The sequence below is a fragment of the Oncorhynchus clarkii genome, chromosome 12 (genome assembly GCF_045791955.1).
Source record: "Oncorhynchus clarkii lewisi isolate Uvic-CL-2024 chromosome 12, UVic_Ocla_1.0, whole genome shotgun sequence".
Classification (NCBI taxonomy): Eukaryota; Metazoa; Chordata; class Actinopteri; order Salmoniformes; family Salmonidae; genus Oncorhynchus; species Oncorhynchus clarkii.
The window spans coordinates 79,516,406-79,538,727 of NC_092158.1; the positions used below are offsets into that span (position 1 = coordinate 79,516,406).

General features: G+C 46.0%; 2 protein-coding genes across 2 annotated transcripts; both read right to left on the reverse strand.

The window, feature by feature from the left end:
* Positions 1-1,586: 1,586 nt before the first annotated feature.
* On the reverse strand, positions 1,587-7,512 carry LOC139422557 (calphotin-like). Its single transcript, XM_071173704.1, has 5 exons — positions 7,406-7,512; positions 4,453-4,551; positions 3,810-4,277; positions 2,239-3,664; positions 1,587-2,207 (listed from the first exon to the last, which is right to left on the reverse strand). The coding sequence occupies exons 1-5, from the start codon at positions 7,510-7,512 to the stop codon at positions 1,587-1,589; spliced, it is 2,721 nt and encodes a 906-aa protein (XP_071029805.1).
* A 4,411-nt stretch (positions 7,513-11,923) lies between these two features.
* LOC139422285 (neuronal pentraxin-1-like) lies at positions 11,924-21,182 on the reverse strand. The gene is made up of 5 exons (XM_071173471.1): positions 20,659-21,182; positions 20,021-20,228; positions 18,687-18,931; positions 18,210-18,389; positions 11,924-14,038 (listed from the first exon to the last, which is right to left on the reverse strand). Exons 1-5 carry the CDS (start codon positions 21,118-21,120, stop codon positions 13,817-13,819), a joined length of 1,317 nt encoding a protein of 438 aa, XP_071029572.1. The 5' UTR covers positions 21,121-21,182; the 3' UTR covers positions 11,924-13,816.
* Between the last annotated feature and the right edge of the window lie 1,140 nt (positions 21,183-22,322).

Consider the following 22,322-nt stretch of genomic DNA (forward strand, 5'->3'; position numbering starts at 1 on the left):
AATCCTTTTGTAATCCAACTTTAGGTATTAGTAAACGTTTATAATCTATCAAAATGATTACAGGGCGATGTATTTTCAATAGGTCTTCGCTTGCAAATCAATGGCTGCTAATGTCTTCATCAACTACATCCGGGTGAAGACTGGGAAAATGGATGCCAGATAGATGGATTTTCCAACAATTAATTCAATTGAAAATGACGACAATGGCGACATCGTGTGGAATTTGTATGAATTGCAGGCAGGTCGATATTAAATTCTGTTCTCTTTTAACAACTCGTGGAAGTGACTTATGGAAATTATTTTTAGCTTTCAGAGAGCAGTTTTTCTTGCGTTTTTCAATGAAACACACAATCTGTTATAGTCACAGCCGTGATTTAACCAGTTTTATAAACTTCAGAGTGTTTTCTATCCACACATACTAATCATATGCATATACTATATTCCTGGCATGAGTAGCAGGACGCTGAAAAGTTGCGCGATTTTTAACAGAATTTTCGAAAAAGGAGGGGGTAGAAGTAAGAGGTTTTAAGGGCTTGTAAGCATTTCACGGTAGGGTCTACACCTGTTGTATTCGGCACATGTGACAAATAAAGTTTGATTTGATGTTACCCAGTATTCTTCCCCAATGAGCTGACCTGGGGTCATTTCTAGTAGTGCCAGTCCTTCTTCATTAGAGGAATTAATTGGCAGCTGATTATCTCTGTGGTGTCTTAATGGCTGTAGCAGCACATTAGTAAAATTATCATCCTGGCTCCCACTGAACTGCCAATGGATGGACATGACATAGTCTAGTTACACTCTAATGGATCACTTCATCCAGGCTCTCAATAGCTACCCACACACAGTAAATGGTCTAAGTTAAGAAATGGGACCAGGCAGTCACCATGTCCTCAAGCCTATAGACCGATCAAGACAGTGTGTCCACATCGTCTTGGAATGCATTTAGTATAATCACTGTAAACATCATGTCGGTGCTGTAGGCTCACCTGCTGTATCTGTGAAGCTGGCTGGTGTTCCATGTGTCCATGCTGCCAGAGACTCTCTACCATTGCAATCCCATAATGAGCAGCCATGTTGTTCTATTGACTGTAGTAAGAGGAGGCAGAATGACAGTGGAGGAAAGGAGCAGTGTGTGAGGGAATGCAGCCAGGAGATGTAGAGGGTGGGATTGACAAGGGGAGATGGAATCACTGTGTCTGTGAGGAGCTGCAGGTACACTCACATTCACTCTCTTTCTCACACACACTTTCTTTCTCACACACACACACACACACAACTCTCATTAGCTGTGTTACAGTGACTCAGTGTGTGTGCCTGTCCAGACCTGCAGAGACTGTTCAGGGACATTGTTAAAATAATTTTCCATTCCAGCAGAAGCACACCATTGGATGTCGTATAATGGTCTCCACATAGCGTGACAAAAAAGTATGCTGACTTGGGAAGTTAGTAATGAGACTTTCCAGAGCCATCTAGTGTCCCAAGGTTAGGATCATAAGGGGCCTAAATTAACTCTGGTGGTGACAGTCTTGCCCCCTGACCCTTTGGAGCAGTGGGATCACTGAGGTCTGTGACTGCAGGGGCCAGCTCTAGGTCTGTGACTGCAGGGGGCTGCTGTGGGCCAGCTCTGGGTCTGTGACTGCAGGGGCCAGCTCTGGGTCTGTGACTACAGGGGCCTGCTCTGGGGCCAGCACTGGGTCTGTGACTGCAGGGTCCAGCTCTGGGTCTGTGACTGCAGGGGCCAGCTCTGGGTCTGTGACTGCAGGGGCCAGCTCTGGGTCTGTGACTACAGGGGCCAGCTCTGGGTCTGTGACTACAGGGGCCAGCTCTGGGTCTGTGACTACAGGGGCCAGCTCTGGGTCTGTGACTACAGGGGCCGGCTCTGGGTCTGTGACTACAGGGGCCTGCTCTGTGCCAGCTCTGGGTCTGTGACTACAGGGGCCTGCTCTGGGTCTGTGACTGCAGGGGCCAGCTCTGGGTCTGTGACTGCAGGGGCCAGCTCTGGGTCGGTGACTGCAGGGGCCTGCTCTGGGGCCAGCACTGGGTCTGTGACTGCAGGGGCCAGCTCTGGGTCTGTGACTACAAGGGGCCTGCTCTGGGGCCAGCACTGGGTCTGTAACTGCAGGGTCCAGCTCTGGGTCTGTGACTGCAGGGTCCAGCTCTGGGTCTGTGACTACAGGGGCCGGCTCTGGGTCTGTGACTACAGGGGCCTGCTCTGTGCCAGCTCTGGGTCTTAACTACAGGGGCCTGCTCTGGGTCTGTGACTGCAGGGGCCAGCTCTGGGTCTGTGACTGCAGGGGCCAGCTCTGGGTCGGTGACTGCAGGGGCCTGCTCTGGGGCCAGCACTGGGTCTGTGACTGCAGGGGCCAGCTCTGGGTCTGTGACTACAAGGGGCCTGCTCTGGGGCCAGCACTGGGTCTGTAACTGCAGGGTCCAGCTCTGGGTCTGTGACTGCAGGGTCCAGCTCTGGGTCTGTGACTGCAGGGGCCAGCTCTGGGTCTGTGACTGCAGGGGCCAGCTCTGGGTCTGTGACTGCAGGGTCCAGCTCTGGGTCTGTGACTGCAGGGGCCAGCTCTGGGTCTGTGACTGCAGGGGCCAGCTCTGGGTCTGTGACTGCAGGGGCCAGCTCTGGGTCTGTGACTGCAGGGGCCAGCTCTGGGTCTGTGACTGCAGGGGCCAGCTCTGGGTCTGTGACTGCAGGGGCCAGTTCTGGGCCAGCTCTGGGTCTGTGACTACAGGGGCCAGCTCTGGGTCTGTAACTGCAGGGTCCAGCTCTGGGTCTGTGACTGCAGGGTCCAGCTCTGGGTCTGTGACTGCAGGGGCCAGCTCTGGGTCTGTGACTGCAGGGGCCAGCTCTGGGTCTGTGACTGCAGGGGCCAGCTCTGGGTCTGTGACTGCAGGGGCCAGCTCTGGGTCTGTGACTGCAGGGGCCAGCTCTGGGTCTGTGACTGCAGGGGCCAGCTCTGGGTCTGTGACTACAGGGGCCAGCTCTGGGTCTGTGACTACAGGGGCCAGCTCTGGGTCTGTGACTACAGGGGCCAGCTCTGGGTCTGTGACTACAGGGGCCGGCTCTGGGTCTGTGACTACAGGGGCCGGCTCTGGGTCTGTGACTACAGGGGCCGGCTCTGGGTCTGTGACTACAGGGGCCTGCTCTGGGTCTGTAACTGCAGGGGACAGCTCTTGGTCTGTGACTACAGGGGCCTGCTCTGGGGCCAGCACTGGGTCTGTGACTGCAGGGTCCAGCTCTGGGTCTGTGACTGCAGGGTCCAGCTCTGGGTCTGTGACTGCAGGGTCCAGCTCTGGGTCTGTGACTGCAGGGGCCAGCTCTGGGTCTGTGACTGCAGGGGCCAACTCTGGGTCTGTGACTGCAGGGGGCAGCTCTGGGTCTGTGACTGCAGGGGCCAGCTCTGGGTCTGTGACTGCAGGGGCCAGTTCTGGGCCAGCTCTGGGTCTGTGACTACAGGGGCCAGCTCTGGGTCTGTGACTGCAGGGTCCAGCTCTGGGTCTGTGACTGCAGGGGCCAGCTCTGGGTCTGTGACTGCAGGGGCCAGCTCTGGGTCTGTGACTGCAGGGGCCAGCTCTGGGTCTGTGACTGCAGGGGCCTGCGACTGCAGGGGCCTGCTCTGGGTCTGTGACTACAGGGGCCTGCTCTGTGCCAGCTCTGGGTCTGTGACTACAAGGGCCAGCTTTGGGTCTGTGACTGCAGGGGCCGGCTCTGGGTCTGTGACTGCAGGGGCCAGCTCTGGGTCTGTGACTGCAGGGGCCAGCTCTGGGTCTGTGACTACAGGGGCCGGCTCTGGGTCTGTGACTACAGGGGCCTGCTCTGTGCCAGCTCTGGGTCTGTGACTACAGGGGCCTGCTCTGGGTCTGTGACTGCAGGGGCCAGCTCTGGGTCTGTGACTGCAGGGGCCAGCTCTGGGTCTGTGACTGCAGGGGCCAGCTCTGGGTCTGTGACTGCAGGGCCCGGCTCTGGGTCTGTGACTGCAGGGGCCAGCTTTGGGTCTGTGACTGCAGGGGCCAGCTTTGGGTCTGTGATTGCAGGGGCCAGCTCTGGGTCTGTGACTGCAGGGGCCTGCTCTGGGGCCAGCACTGGGTCTGTGACTGCAGGGTCCAGGTCTGGGCCTGTGACTGCAGGGGCCAGCTTTGGGTCTGTGACTACAGGGGCCTGCTCTGGGCCGGCTCTGGGTCTGTGACTCCAGGCGCCAGCTCTGTGACTACAGGGGCCTGCTCTGGGGCCAGCACTGGGTCTGTGACTGCAGGGTCCAGCTCTGGGCCTGTGACTGCAGGGGCCAGCTTTGGGTCTGTGACTACAGGGGCCTGCTCTGGGTCTGTGACTACAGGGGGCTGCTCTGGGTCTGTGACTACAGGGGCCTGCTCTGGGCCAGCTCTGGGTCTGTGGGAGTCAGTGTTGATCACTGTGTTCTGCTAATTCCCATCAGAAGACAGAGATGTCACCAGGCCAGGAGCCAAGTGCTAAGCAGGGCCACCGTCTCTGTCTCATAAGGCCAGGTGTCCTTGACCCTGATATGGCCTGTGGCGTGCTGCTGGGTCACACTGTGTGCATAGGGTTAGGGGAAAAGGGAAACACAATTATTCAGTCACTTCTACTCTTATCTTCCTATTGACGTAGATAACTTCAGGGCTGCCGTAAACTTTAAAACTGTTATATAACTTTTTGTAAATTTTAGTTCATGTAAATTTGACTGTTTTCACATCCACTTCAGTAGCATGGGGGGGGGGTATGATTCTCTGAGGACATGGATTATTCATAGAGGAGAGACGGTGATGACGCAGTCAGTGTGTGTCTCAGACTGCCAATGATGATGCCGGTTGCGTCAAGTCACCCGAAAAGGCAGTTGTGCGCACAGAGTTCAGAGAAGTGAAGTATCACTCGGTGGATGTTTGTGGTGCATATGAATATTTTGGAAACATCAGTCAGTTTCTTGGAACTTTGTAATCTCTCAATGATTGCATTACTCTCACCGTTCAAAAATAAGCACCAGGCTTTCAGCAGAAGATGAGGAAACTCATCTAAAAATAATTACATGATGAAACTCATCGAAAATATATCCCTGTGTTATTAAGATTTACAATTATATCCTTTAGACAGTCATGGTTAACCAACAGTACATATGCCGCAATCTCCTGTGGTTTGTGATTCAGAATGGTTATACATTACACATTACAGATGTCTCAAGGTAGGTTGTCTATTCTGGTCGATCATTGACTGGCACTCTCGATAGTCTTACATTCTATAAAACACACCACTACTACAATACAGAAATTGTTATAAGTCTCCTGAATATTGAAAATCTGAAGTGTGAGTAAGGAAGAATGCTTCTGCGCTTTGATGAGGTTAGGAGTGAATACTGTCTCCTTCACTTCTTTCTTCAAAATAAAAAAATCTTCTAAAAAAAAAAGTCATTTCTCTGAATGATTTTGTCCTATCCCTTTCTATCCATCTCACAATTCTTACCCCCAATGAATGTCTATTTAGCATACCCTCATAATACCTGCATTCTACATGAATGTCTATTTAGCATACCCTCATAATACCTGCATTCTACATGAATGTCGTTTGAGAGTTAAGGTTAACTCTAATTTCTGTCTGCTTGAAAAATACTGAAGTCTGACCCAGGAGGACCAGCTAGAACTGGGCACTAGTAGAGAGCTATAGCTGCCAGTTGATAAGGTTCAGCCACTGGTCTGTCCGGCAAGAACAAGTCAGATGCCTTCAGAACAGGTTTATTGCAGATATTGGGTTCAACACACCACACTCCTCTGTAATGATGGCTCACAGTAAAAGTGAGTGTATAAGAGTGGTTCTATGAAGAAATTAAGATAGATTCCAGTAATGACCATACAGAGCATTGGCAGTAGCGCAGTTGGACAATATCATACACAGATACATATGGCCTCTAATAAACTAGCTTAGCATATACTATGGCCTGTCCTGTCGTATCATAGTAGTATGGCCTGTATACAACCAATAGACTGGCTTAGCGTAGTATGCACATCAATACACACATCTATGCACTACGATGTTCAATTACTGATTACTAATACAGAAACAATAATGGAATGCAGTTACAGCATAAAGATTCAAATACTGGTAAGCATATAACTGAAAACATGACCGTTATGCAACCAGATTCTGCATGAGCACGAGACCACGACCACTGTGGAATAGTAACTGCACACGAGGAAGGCTAAGGCTAAATGAAGCTACTTGTTAGACCAGTGCACAGGAGCACTACATAAAGGCTCTACATGGCAATAAATACGACTACAAGTACACAGACAATATGAACATAATAATATGAATAGGCTATCCTAAACTAGGCGTGAGGAGCGTAGACGAGCTAGCATGACAGCGTAGACGAGCTAGCATGACTAGGCTAGCTGGCTAGGAATAGCATGACACACATGGAAAAGGAATAAATGGTAAATATCTCGACTGCCTTAGCCACACCCAACTAAAATACCAATGACATGTCAACAGTACTTACACTTGGTGAGGAACAGTCCAAGACATCCATCCTCATCTGACCACGATCTCACTCTGATGGCAGCAGCAGAGGTCAGTGAGCTGCATGGGAATGGTGAACTATGATTGGCTGATACAAGTGGGGTGACTTGTAGGTACCACTAATAAGAAAATAAGGGGTGTTGGGAGAGTACAGCTAACTAATAGTTCAGGGGTGCTGAAACTACAAGCTGGTCTTTTTAACACTGCCTGCCCTGTACTTCCATTTATGTGTCTGTCCTCCATTGTGTAGAAGTGGTACTGTATGTGGTTCTGGCCAACATCTTCTCCTGGCCACTATTTAATCCAAGTTGTCAACACTGTCTGGGCTGGGTTGATTGTGACTCAGCCCTATGAAATCTTTAAAATCTCTAAATTCTTTCAAAGAGTTCCATCCAGTACAGAAGAGACTGTGGTACATACATCCCTTTGTGTTCTAGAGACTAGAGTACTTCTTTCTCTCTTTTTTGGCTTTGCAACTAGCTTTCGTCATACTTTAGAAAACATTTCCCAACAGAATCTGTTTTCATTTGAAGTTGTAATCCTTTGGAGCGAGATCCCAATTTTCAGTCCTAGAAAAATGATTAAGGTTGCAGCTTTTGTTCTTATCTTCATATTTTATTTTTGTTGGGGTTCTTATGAAAAGGACCAATGTGCCCAACGTAGCAGATGTTGAACTTTGTTCACTTTGCTGTTGATTTCCTGTTTTTCAGACACATAGAATTGTCAGTATAGCTCACCTGTTTCTGTTTCTGTCTGGTTAGGTGTGAAGCTCCCCCTCCTTCCCCCCTCTTCCCCCCTTCTGGCACCAGCCCTGTCACACCTTCTCTGTATGTTCACACACATAGCAGGGCACCAGTAGGCTGTGCTCTGTGCCCAAACCCAGGAATGGTGAGGAGGTGCAGGGTGGTGTGCTGGGTGGGGGTGAGAGATGGTGGGAAGGTGTTCTGCCTCTGATTGACCTGATTATGGAACACAGCCCCTGGCATCGTTCCCAGAGGGTGCAGAGATTGTGGCAACGTCTTGAAAAATATTCCTGTGGTGTCGGCTTCTGTCATACACCTCCCGTGGCTAAGGCCTCTCAGTGGCAGGCAGGCAGCCAGAGGGTCGGGGTGGGGGGGGGGCTTCTGCAAAGCTGATCTAGGATCAAGGCAAGTGTATGGTATTACAATACACTTGGTCTCTAAACACCCATCCCAGTAGACCCTTTTACTCCTACTGGGGGGGATGGTGGGGGACACCATAACATAACATGTGTTCCCCTCCCCTCTCCCTGGTGGCAACAGCACTCTGCTACCCCCTCTAGGGAGCTGTGGCCTCCCAGCAGGCACTGAGCTGCAGTGTGGCACAGTGCCAGGGGAGGAAGAGCCAACAGGAAGTGGGCTGGATTGGCCAATTAATCTGCACTGTCATCCTTTAGACAAGACAAACTGTATGGGCCCCCAGAGACGCCACGACCCAAACCCCACTGAACTGCTCAAATGGTGGCTTCTGAGGGTGCTGCAGTTTGATACTTACCATCTATATACTCCCCACATTTTATTTGTGCTGATGATTTCATACAATCTGCAGTGATATTCATCCCTGGTGCTAAGAGCAGGTAATTTGTATGTAAAGCACGCTGAACTAGCTTTTAAAGGCACTAGTCCAAAATGATTTTACCCCTAGAGAAGATATCAGATACCTGCCTATCTGGGATAGCTCGGGGAGGGTTCTTCAAAGGAATCTGCCCAGCCTAATGTTTGTGTTTGTATTTCCCCAGAGAGGCAAAGCGTCGACTGCGGCGGTGGAAGAAGTAGTGAATCTGAGTGGCTGGATGGTGCACTGGCAGAAGAGAAATCTGGAGGAGAATTTCCTTTGCTTCCCGGGATGAAATAAATTATTCATTCAGTGACATGGAGTGTTGAGCATGAGTCTGACAGCCATAGAGAAGGCTGTGAGATTATGGGCGAATATGGATGTGTCTCATGTATATTCTGTTTCAGTTCGCCTTACAAACGCCTCTTGTCTTGTCTCTCCGCCAGTCTACCACAGGGCTCTGTTGGCCTCTGTTATGGACAGTCAGTGGGGATCCACTGTAGCTCTGCCTGCTGTAATCCAACATGAAATAATTACCAGAGAGATGAATGGGAATGGTTTGCTAATGCTGTGCAATTATGAATAGGGTACATATTTAATAAGGCTGACCAGAAATGCTTAGCATAATAAGATTTGATTGAAACAGTGATCTACTGCTTGTGCTTGCTCAAATGAGCTGGGAAGGAGTTTTAAACTAACTACAAAGGAGTTTCACAAGGCCTTTAATGGTAGGGTGTACATCAATGGTAATTGGTGATATTGGACTTCTCAGGGTCACCCTTCATTCAGCCTCTCTAGGAAACTCTCCCATTGGTCTAAGGCCACTCCCACCCACATGGGGTATTGATACTTTGACTAATGACAGAGAGTCATACTGGATGTAGTGCTTCTATGACCTCTTTCTGATGATGTCATGTTTTTCCAAGCTCTGCAGCTGACCTATCAGAAGCTCTGTTACTCTAACCACTTGTACTGTCACGGACCAACATTCTTATCAACAATCCAATACGAACCTCCCAAGGTTTTTCTAAATATCACAAGAAGTGAGGATCATATTCAACATCAATATGACCTTTGCATAATTTCCTCCTTTCTTCTCTGCTGACCCACATTGAGGAGCTGTTTACCCACCCTGGTCATGCATTTTTCATCAGGCTCTGATCACTGGTGGGACAGTGCCTGGCCTTTTCTCAATATGTATTCAAAGCAGGTGGAAGATGGCAGGAGAGAGAGATCTTGTTAGCTGCCACCTTCATACAGTCATAGCTAGCTGGATGCAGACGGCAAGGTCACACAGGCAAACCGGCCAAGCTGGTCAAGCGGACCAGGCATCTGTGAGAATAACATAGTGGTACAAACACCAATACAATTCATAATTTAGGGCAGATCATTCTGAGTGGGCCAACTGTATGCAGTACTCGTCCTCACACATCACCTGTCAAATGCTTTATTAGCTGTGAATGGGATGACTTGCCAGTGTGGAGTGTGAGTCAAAGGGTCAGGGACAGGGTATATTTAAGCAATAAGGCACAAGGGGGTGTGGTATATGGCCAATATACCACAGCTAAGGGCTGTTCTTAGGCACGACGCAACGCCTGGCCCCTTAGCAATGGTATATTGGCCATATATCACAAACCCTTGAGGTGCCTTGTTGCTATTATACACTGGTTACCATATTATAAACTGGTTACGAACGTAACTAGAGCAGTAAAAATAAATGTTTTGTCATACCCGTGGTATACGGTCTGATATACCACAGCTGTCAGCCAATCAACATTCAGGGCTCGAACCACCCAGTTTATAATGTACAATATAGTTGAATATGTAGTACTGTTGTGTGGAGCATGGTAGATATTACTGGTTTGTTGACTGTCTGTTGAGAGCCAGTTACCTTCGAGTTGTGGATTGAAGTTCAAGCAATGAGATGCTAAAGTACACTTGTAGTAAGATATTGGGTTCCCGGTGCAGCACTGTGAGCTTGTTATCCAGGAGCCTCCAGCTACCAGCCTTTACCTGTTCATTACAGCTCCAGTGTTATTCGTACTGCTCCTACTGCATCACGCCAAGGGAGAGAGAATAGGTGTCTCTGAATATGGTGAAAGACTGGAGTTGGTTGTTACATTTCAGACCATGATATAATAAGGACAAACAGACGTGGAGGAGATGATCCTGATAGGAACCTTACATCAGAATAGTAGTGCTATTGGCCACGTAGTACTGACCAGAGTCCCTCCTGTCCAGCTAGGATAAAAATACACCTCAAAACATCTGGGCCAGGATTTGGGTCAGACCAAAAAAAGCCTGATCCGGACCAGACAAACATGGTCCAGAGGTGAAGACAAGGTTGACCTATTATATCTCTGGTCTATTTCTGGCCTGTGCTCCAGGGGCCACGCAGAGGCTGAGGTCACTCAGGGGATAGATAGCCTGTCTGCTGTTCTCCACCACAGTAGGAATTATCTCTGTAACCCAAATCCACCTGTGTCCAAAACAGCAGGTGGTAATGGCTATGGGATATGTATAGGCTACAGCAGGATGGCACCTTGGGAAAAGACTTCAGATGTGTTCCATGTCCCAGAGGTGGATCATGGGAAACCCACCACTCAACTGAGGTGGTTTAACCATGTATTATCGACCTGGCCTCATTACTGAGTTTGTGAACCCTACTAGCTATAGGTCAAGCTCTGCCAATGGGAACCATATACTAGCGGTTTTACATGGTATTTCTGTGATTGTATATGGGATATGGGATGCATTGCAATGGGGCGGCAGGTAGCCTAGTGGTTAGAGCGTTGGGCCAGTAACCAAAAGGTTGCTAGATCTAATTCCCGACCTGGCAAGGTAAAAAAAATCTGTTGTTCTGCCCCTGAACAAGGCAGTTAACCCACTGTTCCTAGGCCGTCATTGTAAATAAGAATTTGTTCTTAACTGACTTGCCTAGTTAAAAAAATATACTGTATATTGTGACATGGGCCCTTGTTTTTTAGATATATCAGTTTTTAAATGCTTTGCCTGTAGTTTTTCACTCCCTCTTATGCAAAGTGTAACAACCAAGTGCTATTTTGATTGAGTGGACCCCTTTATTCTACACTTTGGTATGTTGCTGAACACCTGCTGTCATGCTTTACTATAAGTGAACGTTACTCTCACGTCAGTCAAGTGTTTGTATGTAAGGAATGTATGTAGGGAAATGGGCATGTCGTCTGCGTATCGCAGTTACACTCCTCTCTACCTGTCGTCGACTCAAAGCTATTGCTAATAGACATCAAGCTTCAGGAATACTGGTGTGTGTGTGTTTTTACGTGTGTGTGTGTATTTTAATGTCAGGAGGACAGAATACTTCCCAGGTAGCCCTTCACCTTGGTGGCAATGGAATGCACCTTGAGATGTTGTCTGGGTCGCGGTGGCCGGGAGATTTATCCAGTGGTAATGAGGACTAGCTTTTCTTTTAAGGAGGAGGCAGATAGTGTTGACCTTCTCTATCCTCTCCGGGTCCTGGCCACAACGTTTAGGGTTCAACTTTTAGGCTTCTGTTAGGGTGCTGTTACACCACCGACCCGGTTCATCCACTGATGCCACATACTGAAGCCCAGGCCTCTCAATGCCTCTCAGTCTGTGCATACAGTATCTAGTATGAGGAAATGAAAGGGAGTGGTGTACAGAGGTCTCTGAACCTGCCATTGATTCTTGACAATAGGTTTCACAATGTTAGTTGAGACTATAGAGAAATGTAAGAGGACTCTCATATGCTTTCAAAAACATTTGTAGTCCTGTGACATGCATGGGTTACTCCGTGACAGTAATGTCACACTCACAGGGGTAGATTCAGGTATCACAATTTTATTAAAAAAATTAGAACTTTTTCATATTTCAGTGTTGCCATGCTTTGAGCATATAACAAATACAGTATAAAATCTCAACCCAAAAGGAGGATAGTAAAAGCAGATTTTGTTGATGCTGCTGCAGCAATTAGTTAAGTCATGCTGTTACTGTACAGATAACATTCCCATTAAAGTACAAACACCTCAATGAATTGCTTTTAAGTACAATAATCATCTTATTATCCAACGCAATGTGTTATGATAATAAACATCTCTTTTGGAAATAAATCTCGTTGTAGGCCTACAGGAAAATAAATACCACACAAAATACTTTGCAAATCATAGTGAATGTGCTGAGTTATTTCAACATCCCAAGGCACCCAGGATTGTATGTTGGCAAAAAATATTCTTTACACAAAATTGCGTCAAGCAGGTGGTGATAGAGAAACGATAGCGATAGAGCAGAAAGCTGTGCCTGTTTCATAACCGTTTAAGTATACATTCCTTTTCAAGTCTACCCGTCGTTCACAGTGAAAATCCCAGGCAGTGGGAATATAAACAAAATCACATGATTGGTTGAAATGCGTGTCCCCAGTCCAATAAAAACAAGGCAACAGTAAGCATGTTGTCCCCCACAAATTATCCAGCACCCCCCTTGGGCCAATCAGTATAATTTTGCAAATGACTGATTTCTATGGCAAGACGCATCATTCACCCAAGTTTCGTTAAAATCGGGCCAGTGGTGTCTGAGATATCGTGTGTGACTAACGTACATACAGTTGATTACTATAGCATCCCCCCCTGGGCCAATAAGTGTAATTTTGTGAATGTTGGATCTCTATGGCAAGAGGCATTATTCACCCAAAATCGGGCCAGTGGTGTCTGAGATATCTTGTGGGTTAGCTAGACTCATCACTCTGAGTCATATGTTGAGTCTTGACAGTGTTTGTTACAATACAAATATCCTTGACTCATTTTTGCCAGACCATGCCCAAGTGAATATTTATTGGTCAATAGTGGCCATGTTGTTTTAGGTATTAGTCTGGAAAATATTGTCATAGATGCCACATATCAAGTTTCATGCAGATCGTTCATTCGGTGCTAGAAGAGTAGCTTTTCAGTGTTTTTCACAAAATTCTAAATAATGGAAATCCAGAATGGTGAAGCTTATTGGTCCCTGAGGCAAATTTGTTTCTTTTGAGGAGAGGGACATATGTACCGAATTTCATGACTTTAGGTCAAACGGGGTAATGAGCGTGACCTTTCAAATTTAGCATTTGAAAAAAATATTGTTATATCGCCATCATCTGGCCAATCAGTGTAATTTTGTAAATGCCAAATATCTAACGCAAGACGCATCATTCAAGTTTTGTCACAACCAGGCCAGCGCTGTCTGAGATGTCACGCGTGACTAATGTACAAACGCACTAATGTACTAACGGACGGAGACAGATCCCCAGTCCCTCCCTGATTTCCTCGTTGGGGACAACTACATGGTCACCAATTCTATTGATGGTGGACGTTCTAAGTGGTCCTTTATCGGGGATTGCTGTCTGTGTCTGCACTGCGTTGTGGTGATATGCTGGCCTGTATGTGTCAATTGCTCTGAAGACCATGAGATAACAAACCGGCCAGTTGAACGAAGCGCTTTGAAGCATCCAACCAGATGCCAAAACTATCCAACTGAAATATCCAAGATGAACAAGAAGGTCAGAGTCTTATTTTAGACAGGTAGAAATCTAGTAAGTGTCCACACATAAAGAATTCAATATCTATAACAAATCCAGATGTCATTTACTGAAATAAATGCTTCTTTATCTATCAAATCAGACGTATTATCAACAGAGGCTTTAACGCACGCATTTCTCATTGGCTTTTCACTTTTCCCTGCAGTTCAGTTCAGTTGACGACAAGCCTCAAATGTCCACTTGGAGGCTCCTCCGTAAATATCAATGCTGCTCTCCAACCACGAAAACACATTGCCTATCTGCGCTTTGCTGCTGCAAGTTGCCAGGTTGTATATCTCTCCAATAGACAACTTTCGGTCCCAGATATGAAAATTCGCCAGGTCTCCAACAAAAGCTTGTGTAGCATCAAAGCCCCCTCCAAGCGTATCCTGTGGAAAATAATATTGAATTCATGAAGATGGATATTGTGCTAACACAAAGGAAAACAATATTTCAAGTTAACCTTTGGAGTTAATTTGTGCATTAAATCATTTATCCATGCGTCCATCCATGTGGCTTGTTAGAAGAAACCAACGATAGCTCATATATAAAATTAGTAGACTTTTTCATTTATCCAGATTACTGTTTTGACTAATGAATCACGTTACCCTGCAAACGGCTTTTAATTTTGCCATTGCAGTGTGAGCTGATAAATCAGAATTGGGGTTGCCCTGTTTCGTCAGCCTTGCCTCATACTTTACGCATTTCTGAGCACCTCCAAGACATATGATACCTAGTAATGGTGTAGTTACTTTAGCTAGAAAGGGAGATTGGTTGGTGAGGATGGATGGGAGTAATCTGCAACTGTCTAGCAATCCAAAGGTTGTGTGATCGAGTCGCGTTGGGGACAACTGAAGCATTTTATCTTACTCTTCCCCTAACTCTTTTTTGAAACTTAACCAATTTCACCTAACCTGCTACGTAAATTCCACTAACCAGTGTCATTTTAGTTCTCCTAACCTTTTACAAAAGTTATCCTAACCTTTGTTGTTAGTTCCCCTAACCACCAACATAAATTCTCCCCATAATTCTCCTTTGTTGTTATGGCGCAATAAGCAACCTGGTCCCAGAGAAAGACGTATAATACTATACGTCCCCCAAAGTGTAGTATAAAATACTTCATTCTGTTCATATGCTATTGTACGGCAGGGTAAGACGTACAATATACATCCTATAATTCGTATGATATTGTACGATCGCTATTCCATTCATAATGTAACGTACATAATGTAATATATCATACTAAATGGAGTGTCACAGATTTACCAACAGAATAATACGAATTGCCCCGAGACTATGTTGGTTTCATGAGTAAAAAGGATCATTTCTCACACTCCCAGTGGCTAGAGCTGCCACTTTTTGGGAACAGAACACTATTCCGGACACATAAGAAATCCCGCTACGCCCTCCGACGAACCATCAAACAGGCAAAGCACCGGCTCTGACGCTCGTCAGATGTGGCAGGGCTTGCAAACTATCACGGATTACAAAGGGAAACCCAGCCGCGAGCTGTCCAGTAATACGAGCCTACAAGACGAGCTAAATACCTTCTATGCTTGCTTCAAGCCTTGTAACACTGAACCATGCATGGGAGCACGTGCTGTTCCAGACGACTGTGTGTTCACACTCTCCGTAGCCGATGTGGGTAAGACCTTTAAACAGGTTAAAATTCAAAAGGCAGCAGGGCCAGACTAATTACCAGGGCGTGTACTCAGAGCATGTGCGGACCAGCTGGCAAGTGTCTTCACTGACATGTTCAACCCCTCCCTGACCCAGTCTGTCATACCTACATGTTTCAAGCAGACCACCATAGTGCCTGTGCCCAAGAATGCGAAAGTAGCCTGTCTAAATGACTATCGCACTCACATCTGTAGCCATGAAATGCTTTGAAAGGCTGGTCATGGCTCACATCAACACCATCATCCCAGACACACTGGACCCACTCCAATTGGCATACCGCCCCAACAGATTCACAGATTATGCAATCTTATTGCACTCCACACTGCCCTTTCCCATCTGGACAAAAATAACACCTATGTGAGAATGCTGTTCATTGACTACAGCTCAGCGTTCAACACCAAAGTGCCTTCCAAGCTCATCACTAAGCTAAGGACCCTGGGACTAAACACCTCTATGCAACTGGATCCTGGACTTCCTGACGGGCCGCCCCCAGGTGGTAAGGGTAGGGAACAACAGATCCACCACTCTGACCCCCAACATTGCACCTTAGGGGTAATGCGGTGCCAGGACAACAACCTCTCTCTCAACATCAGCAAGACAAAGGAGCTGATTGTGGGTACAGGAAACGGAGGGCTGAGCATGCCTCCATCCACATAAACAGGGCTGTAGTGGATCAGCTTGAGAGCTTCAAGTTCCTCGGTGTCCACATCACTAAGGAATTATCATGGTCCACACACACCAACACCGTTGTGAAGAGGGCACGACAATTCCTCTTCCCCTCAGGAGGTTGAAAAGATTTGCATGGGCCCACAGATACTCAAAAAGTTCTACAGCTGCACCACTGAGAGCATCTTGACTGGCTGCATCACCGGTATGGCAACTGCTTGGCATCTGACCACAAGGCGCTACAAAGAGTAGTGCGTACGGCCCAGTACATCACTGGGGCTGAGCTCCCTGCCATCCAGGACCTCTATACCAGGCTGTGTCTGTCAGAGAAAGGCCCTAAAAATTGTCAAAGACTCCAGCCACCCAAGTCATAGACTGTTCTCTCTGGTACCGCATGGAAGGCACTACCAATGCACCAAGTCTGTAACCAACATGACCCTGAACAGCTTACTACAAGCCATTAGACTGCTAAATAGTTAGTCCGGGGAGCTATTGGTTCACTAAATAGTTAGTCCGGGGAGCTATTGGTTCACTAAATAGTTAATCCGGGGAGCTAGTGGTTCACTATTTAACTATCTGCATTGACCCTTTTTGCAGTAACTCTTGACTCATCACATATGCTGCTGCTACTGTTTATTATCCATCTTGTTGCCTGGTCACTTTATCCCTACCTACTGTATATGTACATACAATGAATTCGGAAAGCATTCAGACCCCTTGACTTTATCCATATTTTGTTACGTTATAGCCTTGTTCTAAAATTGATTAAATTATAGATTTTTCTGTCAATCTACATACAATGACCTATAATGACAAAGTGAAAACAAGTTTTTAGAAATGTTTGCCAATCTATTAAAATATAAAACAGAAAGGTTGAAGGAATTGTATGTAGAGCTCCGAGACAGGTTTGTGTCGAAGCACAGATCTGGGGAAGGGTACCAAAACATTTCTGCAGCATTGAAGGTCCCCAAGAACACAGTGGCCTCCATCATTCTTAAATGGAAGAAGTTTGGAATCACCAAGACTCTTCCTAGAGCTGGCCACCTGGCCAAACTGAGAAATCGTGGGACAAGGGCCCAATGGTCACTCATACATAGCTCCAGAGTTCCTCTGTGGAGATGGGAGAACCTTCCAGAAGGACAGCCATCTCTGTAGCACTCCACCAATCAGGCCTTTATGGTAGAGTGGCCAGACGGAAGCCACTCCTCAGTAAAAGGCACATGACAGCCCGCTTGGAGTTTGCCAAAAGGCACCTAAAGGAATCTCAGACCATAAGAAACTAGATTCTCTGGTCTGATGAAACCAAGGTTTAACTCTTTGGCCTGAATGCCAAGCATCATGTCTGGAGGAAACCTGGCACCATCCCTATGGTGAAGCATGGTGGTGGCAGCATCGTGCTGTGGTGATGTTTTTCAGTGGCAGGGACTAGGAGACTAGTCAGGATCGAAGGAAAGAAGAATGTGAGAAACTCCCCAAATGCAGGTGTGCCAAGCTTGTAGCATCATACCCAAGAATACTAAAGCCTGTAATTGCTGCCAGAGGTGCTGAAGTACTGCATAAAGGGTCTGAATACTTATGTAAATGTATATTTCTGTTGTTTTTTTATACATTTTCTAAAATTTCATTATGGGGTACTGTGTGTAGATGAGGAAAGTTTTTTTCTTAATCCATTTTATAATAAGGCTGTAATGTAACAAAATATGGAAAAAGCAAAAGGAGTCTGAATACTTTCTGAACGCACTGTATCTCCCTCAATGACCTCGTACCCCTGCACATCGACTCAGTACTGGTACCCCGTGTATATAGCCAAGTTATCGTTACTCATTGTGTATTTATTCCTTGTGTTATTATTTGTTTATTTTTCTATTATTTCTCTTTTTTTCTCTCTGCATTGATTGGAAGGGCCTGGAGGTAAGCATTTCACTGTTAGTCTACACCTGTTGTTTACGAAGCATGTGACAAATATTATTTAATTTGATTGATTTAATTTGATAAATGATTCAAATTCATGCCTAAATGGGGTAATTCCTCCATCTTATTATGGAACCTGAGAGTCAGCGGCTCAGGTTTTTAATTGATACATAAGCCTGTTCCTCTCTCAAGGTCTGACAGATGCTATGTTTATGCTATAGGCCATGTCCCTTTTGATATTATGACCTAAGGTACCAAAGTGTATTGATTAAAAACTGACCATTAAAATTGTAATGGACATACCTGTTCTTGTCCCAATATCAGAACACCTTGTGGTTTGATTGGATGGTATGGAGCAAGGTTTTCTCCACTGCCCCTCATGACTCCATCTTGGAAAGCCTCCCATACTCCATCTCGAGTTGTCCATGTGACACAGATGTGATGCCACTTCCCGTCGTTGATAATGAATGGTAATTTAGCTACCTGGAATGGATTTCAGTATTTTTTTTAGTATATGCATGGGTGGAGTTTTTTACATTTTTATCACTGCAGCAAACTAAAATAAATTACCTTGCATACTTATTAAAACGCTTGAGGCTTTATAGGCAGTGTGATCTAATTCAAAAATGACATTTCTTTGTATTTTGCAGTGCAGGCATTCATGCTACAATCAGCATGTTCATATATTAAGAATAATTTTGATGCAATACTCTGCTTTCAAATAATATTTTGTATACTGTTGGTGATATATGCATCATGTAAAATAACATGTGAGTATACCTTGTCATTGATGAGTATCTCCATAGGATTATTCCCCCACTCAATCAGCACCAGCTCGTTGGCCTGCCCTGGCACTGCGTAGGAGAACGGCGTGCCCACCCCTGGGGATGCATTGGATTTGAGCCACATGCAGACAGTGAATGCGTACATCTCAGGGAGACTCTTCTTCACTTTGGCATACATGTAGTTGGTCCTCAACGGGAATGTCAACTGGAATTTATCCAGCGGCCTGTTTTCTTTCTGACCTGTAAACAAAACAGAGGACAAGGTTAAAGATGTCACCTGTCACAATAATTATTGTGGGCTAGCCTAGGCCTATAGATGCAGTCCTTGACTTGGGCAGGAGCTCACCGGTACTGAGTACTGGCACCTCAAATCTTCTACTGCTTGAGCTCCTGTTCCTCTTATAGAATATTAGCTAAGACATATTGTGGCGCTCCTGAACCTAAATATAAACAGTACGAGCACCCAAAATTAGTACAGAAACATATTTCACACCAAGTCAAGCACTGTATAGAAGTTAGAGCCTTTTATATCGGCTATGTGAGTGACATCAATTTGTTGGACATCAATGGTGGAACATTTGTCCTGTCTTTAACAACCAACTGTGATTGTCAGGTCAAGATGAACGTGAGGATTTGAGTTTTACTTTTTTGAAGGTTGTCAAATATGTCGCTGAGCATCACATAATGTGCAGGGGAGGGTTCCAACGGATTGCTGCTGAAGGTTGACTGATCAATGTAGTTATACAACAAAATTATGTTTCTTGTAGTTCCACATTTTTTTTCTGCGGCATGATAGGCATCACATGAGCAAAGGGGTTGGAATAGCGGTCCTGGTCTCTCCTCACCCCTCCTTCGGTGGAATTTTACAACAGTGTTTGTTGCCCGCTATAAGTAGCTGGAGCGTTACGCCATAGGGTCCTGGCGAACTTTGCTCTGCTCAAACGGCTAGTGGTGCAAGTGGAGACGGCTGTTACAATAGAATTTAACCATTTTGATTAAGGGAAAAGTGCTGAATACAGAAGGTTGCACCATCCTTTTTTTACGGATGCCTTAAACAGTAAATCACCTTAAGCCACACATCTTTGTGGAATTGGATATGCAAAGCAATGCAGCTATTCGCTGGATCCCATCCCTCCCTGCCATGCAATGGACACCAGCCATGTTACCAATTGATTTCGTATATTGACATGGATCTATTCATTAGTAATAAACACCACTTCAGTTGAATTTAAAAGGTCTTTCAGAATAGCTCGTTTTTGTTTTTTAAACGGCGATACTAATTAGTTAAACTATGCTGGCCAAGTATTTGGCGCGTTTTTGAGCTCGCACCTTTCTCGAGGTCGGTGATTCTCTGGTGCAGGGATGTGAGAGTCGACTCCACTCTACCGCGCTGCTCCGTCTCGTTCCGCAGCACAGGCTTGTCATCTTCTATACTGTTCACGCGGGATAACACCTGCTTCTCCAAATCGTCGATTTTACTCTGTAGCAGGTCTTTCAGACTGTTCGCCTGGACCGAGTTGTTGTTCCGACTGAATTGCTGTGGAATGAAATAATGATTAGTTATAAATAAAAAAAAACGTTTAAAAAATACTGAGAAACATTACAACCCATATGCTGAGGGACATCGTAAAGCTAATGCCAGATTAACTTCTTTAAGGTTATTTGCCCTGTGGAGTTAGCAACATGGTAGCCTACATCAAGCAACTAAATTCGTCTCCGGCAAGGTGTCTGTTCTCAGCCTGACTTGTTAAATTTCACGATTAGTGCAGAGTATTAACCTACGTGGTGGAGGGCTGTTCACCTCTGGAAGTAAATGTGATAAACAAAGTACGAGGGCGGCAGTGCGAGTTGGACAAGACAGTGCAACGTGATTTAGGCCATATTGTAAACATGTCGTTTTTCACCCCAAATGATTGGTGAAATGTATAAAGGCTATTATTTCGTTAAGATTAGAGTTCTCCACATACCTCGAGATTTTCTAATCTCTGCTTTAGAGACTGTAAAGTCTGCGATAGTTGCGCCAAAGTGTCCGAGGGACCCCTTGATACATCCCCCATAGTATTTTTGGTCCCCGTCTCTTTTCTCCTTCCCCCAGGTCCGGGCTCGGGCGCACTCTGGCCCTCACAGCGAGTTAACTTGGAAGTCAGTTCTCTGATAGTCTCTTTTTGGTTCATAATGGTCTCCTTCTGCTGTAGGACGGTCTCCCGAAGCTGCATCACAGTGGTCTTCAAATCCTCTCCAGGCATACTGTTTTGTAAGGTAGCGGCGCATATGTCCATATCCTTGGGCACCGACGTGCAAATAAATTGAGTCTGACCAACACCAAAGTCTTGGCACGAACCCTCCACGAATAAGTAAGAAAGTATAAAAAGTTTCCAAGAGATTGCCTTCTTAATGGTCTGCATTTCGCCGTGTGTGTTGTGTTGCATTTGGTTTAGGAGCCGCGGTGGTGTGATGCGAGTGATTTCAGGGCCACCGAGCTGTCGCTTTTTGTTGTAATCCGTCTGTGGCGCGCGCCCGGTTTATATAGCGCGCGTGGTCTGCGTTGATCAGATTCACCCCATCACGGAGAGGAGGGGAGGAATCGCACTCTCACAGCTTAATCGCCTCTCAAAGTGAAGGTGGAAGGAGCCTCACGCTCAAAGATACAACTCGAGGCTCCCGGATGCTAAATCATTCATCACGACGACAATTTGTCATTTCTTAATGTGTATTATTCGTTAAACATTTGTGGATTGGTAAACAGCAATAACATTACTGGGTATCAGGAGAGTCAGCTGTGTTCGTTTTGTGCATATAGGCAAAACCGACAGAACTGAATTCACACCGAAAGGAAGTTCAGGGACCCTCCACAGCATGGCTGATTCCCCTGTGACCTGTGACATTGATAGCCCCATATACATTTTCTCATGTTACAATATTTATAATAGATAACATGGTTTGCATGTTTACAGCAGCCAGCACAGCCATTCACATTTTGGTGAAACTTGAAAATAATTGAATGCTCTAAATTAATATGTTCCTAATCTTCCTCATCTGTTGTCAAGCTGGTCCACCTTAAGTCAGGCCCCTCACACAGGCATGGTAGTTTGTAAGTGACTCAGTGGTAATAACCAGAATGATGTCCCATGGGGTGTCAGCCTGTGAGGCCCTTCAGGCATCTAGGCTTGTGCACTGATTCCCTGAGTGTGCTACATCCATGACACTTTATTTGGGGGGTGGGGTGGGGGGCGGGGGTGATAGCAAAACAATACTGCAAAGTGTCAACACAGTCTGCAGTATTTGAATGCAGTATTTGTAATCATCTCAATAACTCAGTCCATAAAAATGACTTAATCTATCCCTTAGCCTTTTGCTATTTCAATTATTCAGGGAGAGCAATATTACTTTTTTGGTTGCCTACTCAGCCTTTATTAATTATATCAGTGTTGAAAATCAAATGAAAACAACTTGAATAAGTGATGAAAACATATTGGAGCTTAGATTAAAATGGATTTACTTTAGGCAACTGCAGAATGTGTACAGTGCAATGGACAATGTGAGTCTATGTGATGGAAGGACATGGAGGACGGACAGGCATTAAACCTACAACACCTTCACTGACTTCACAAATTACGCCTTCTATCCCCAG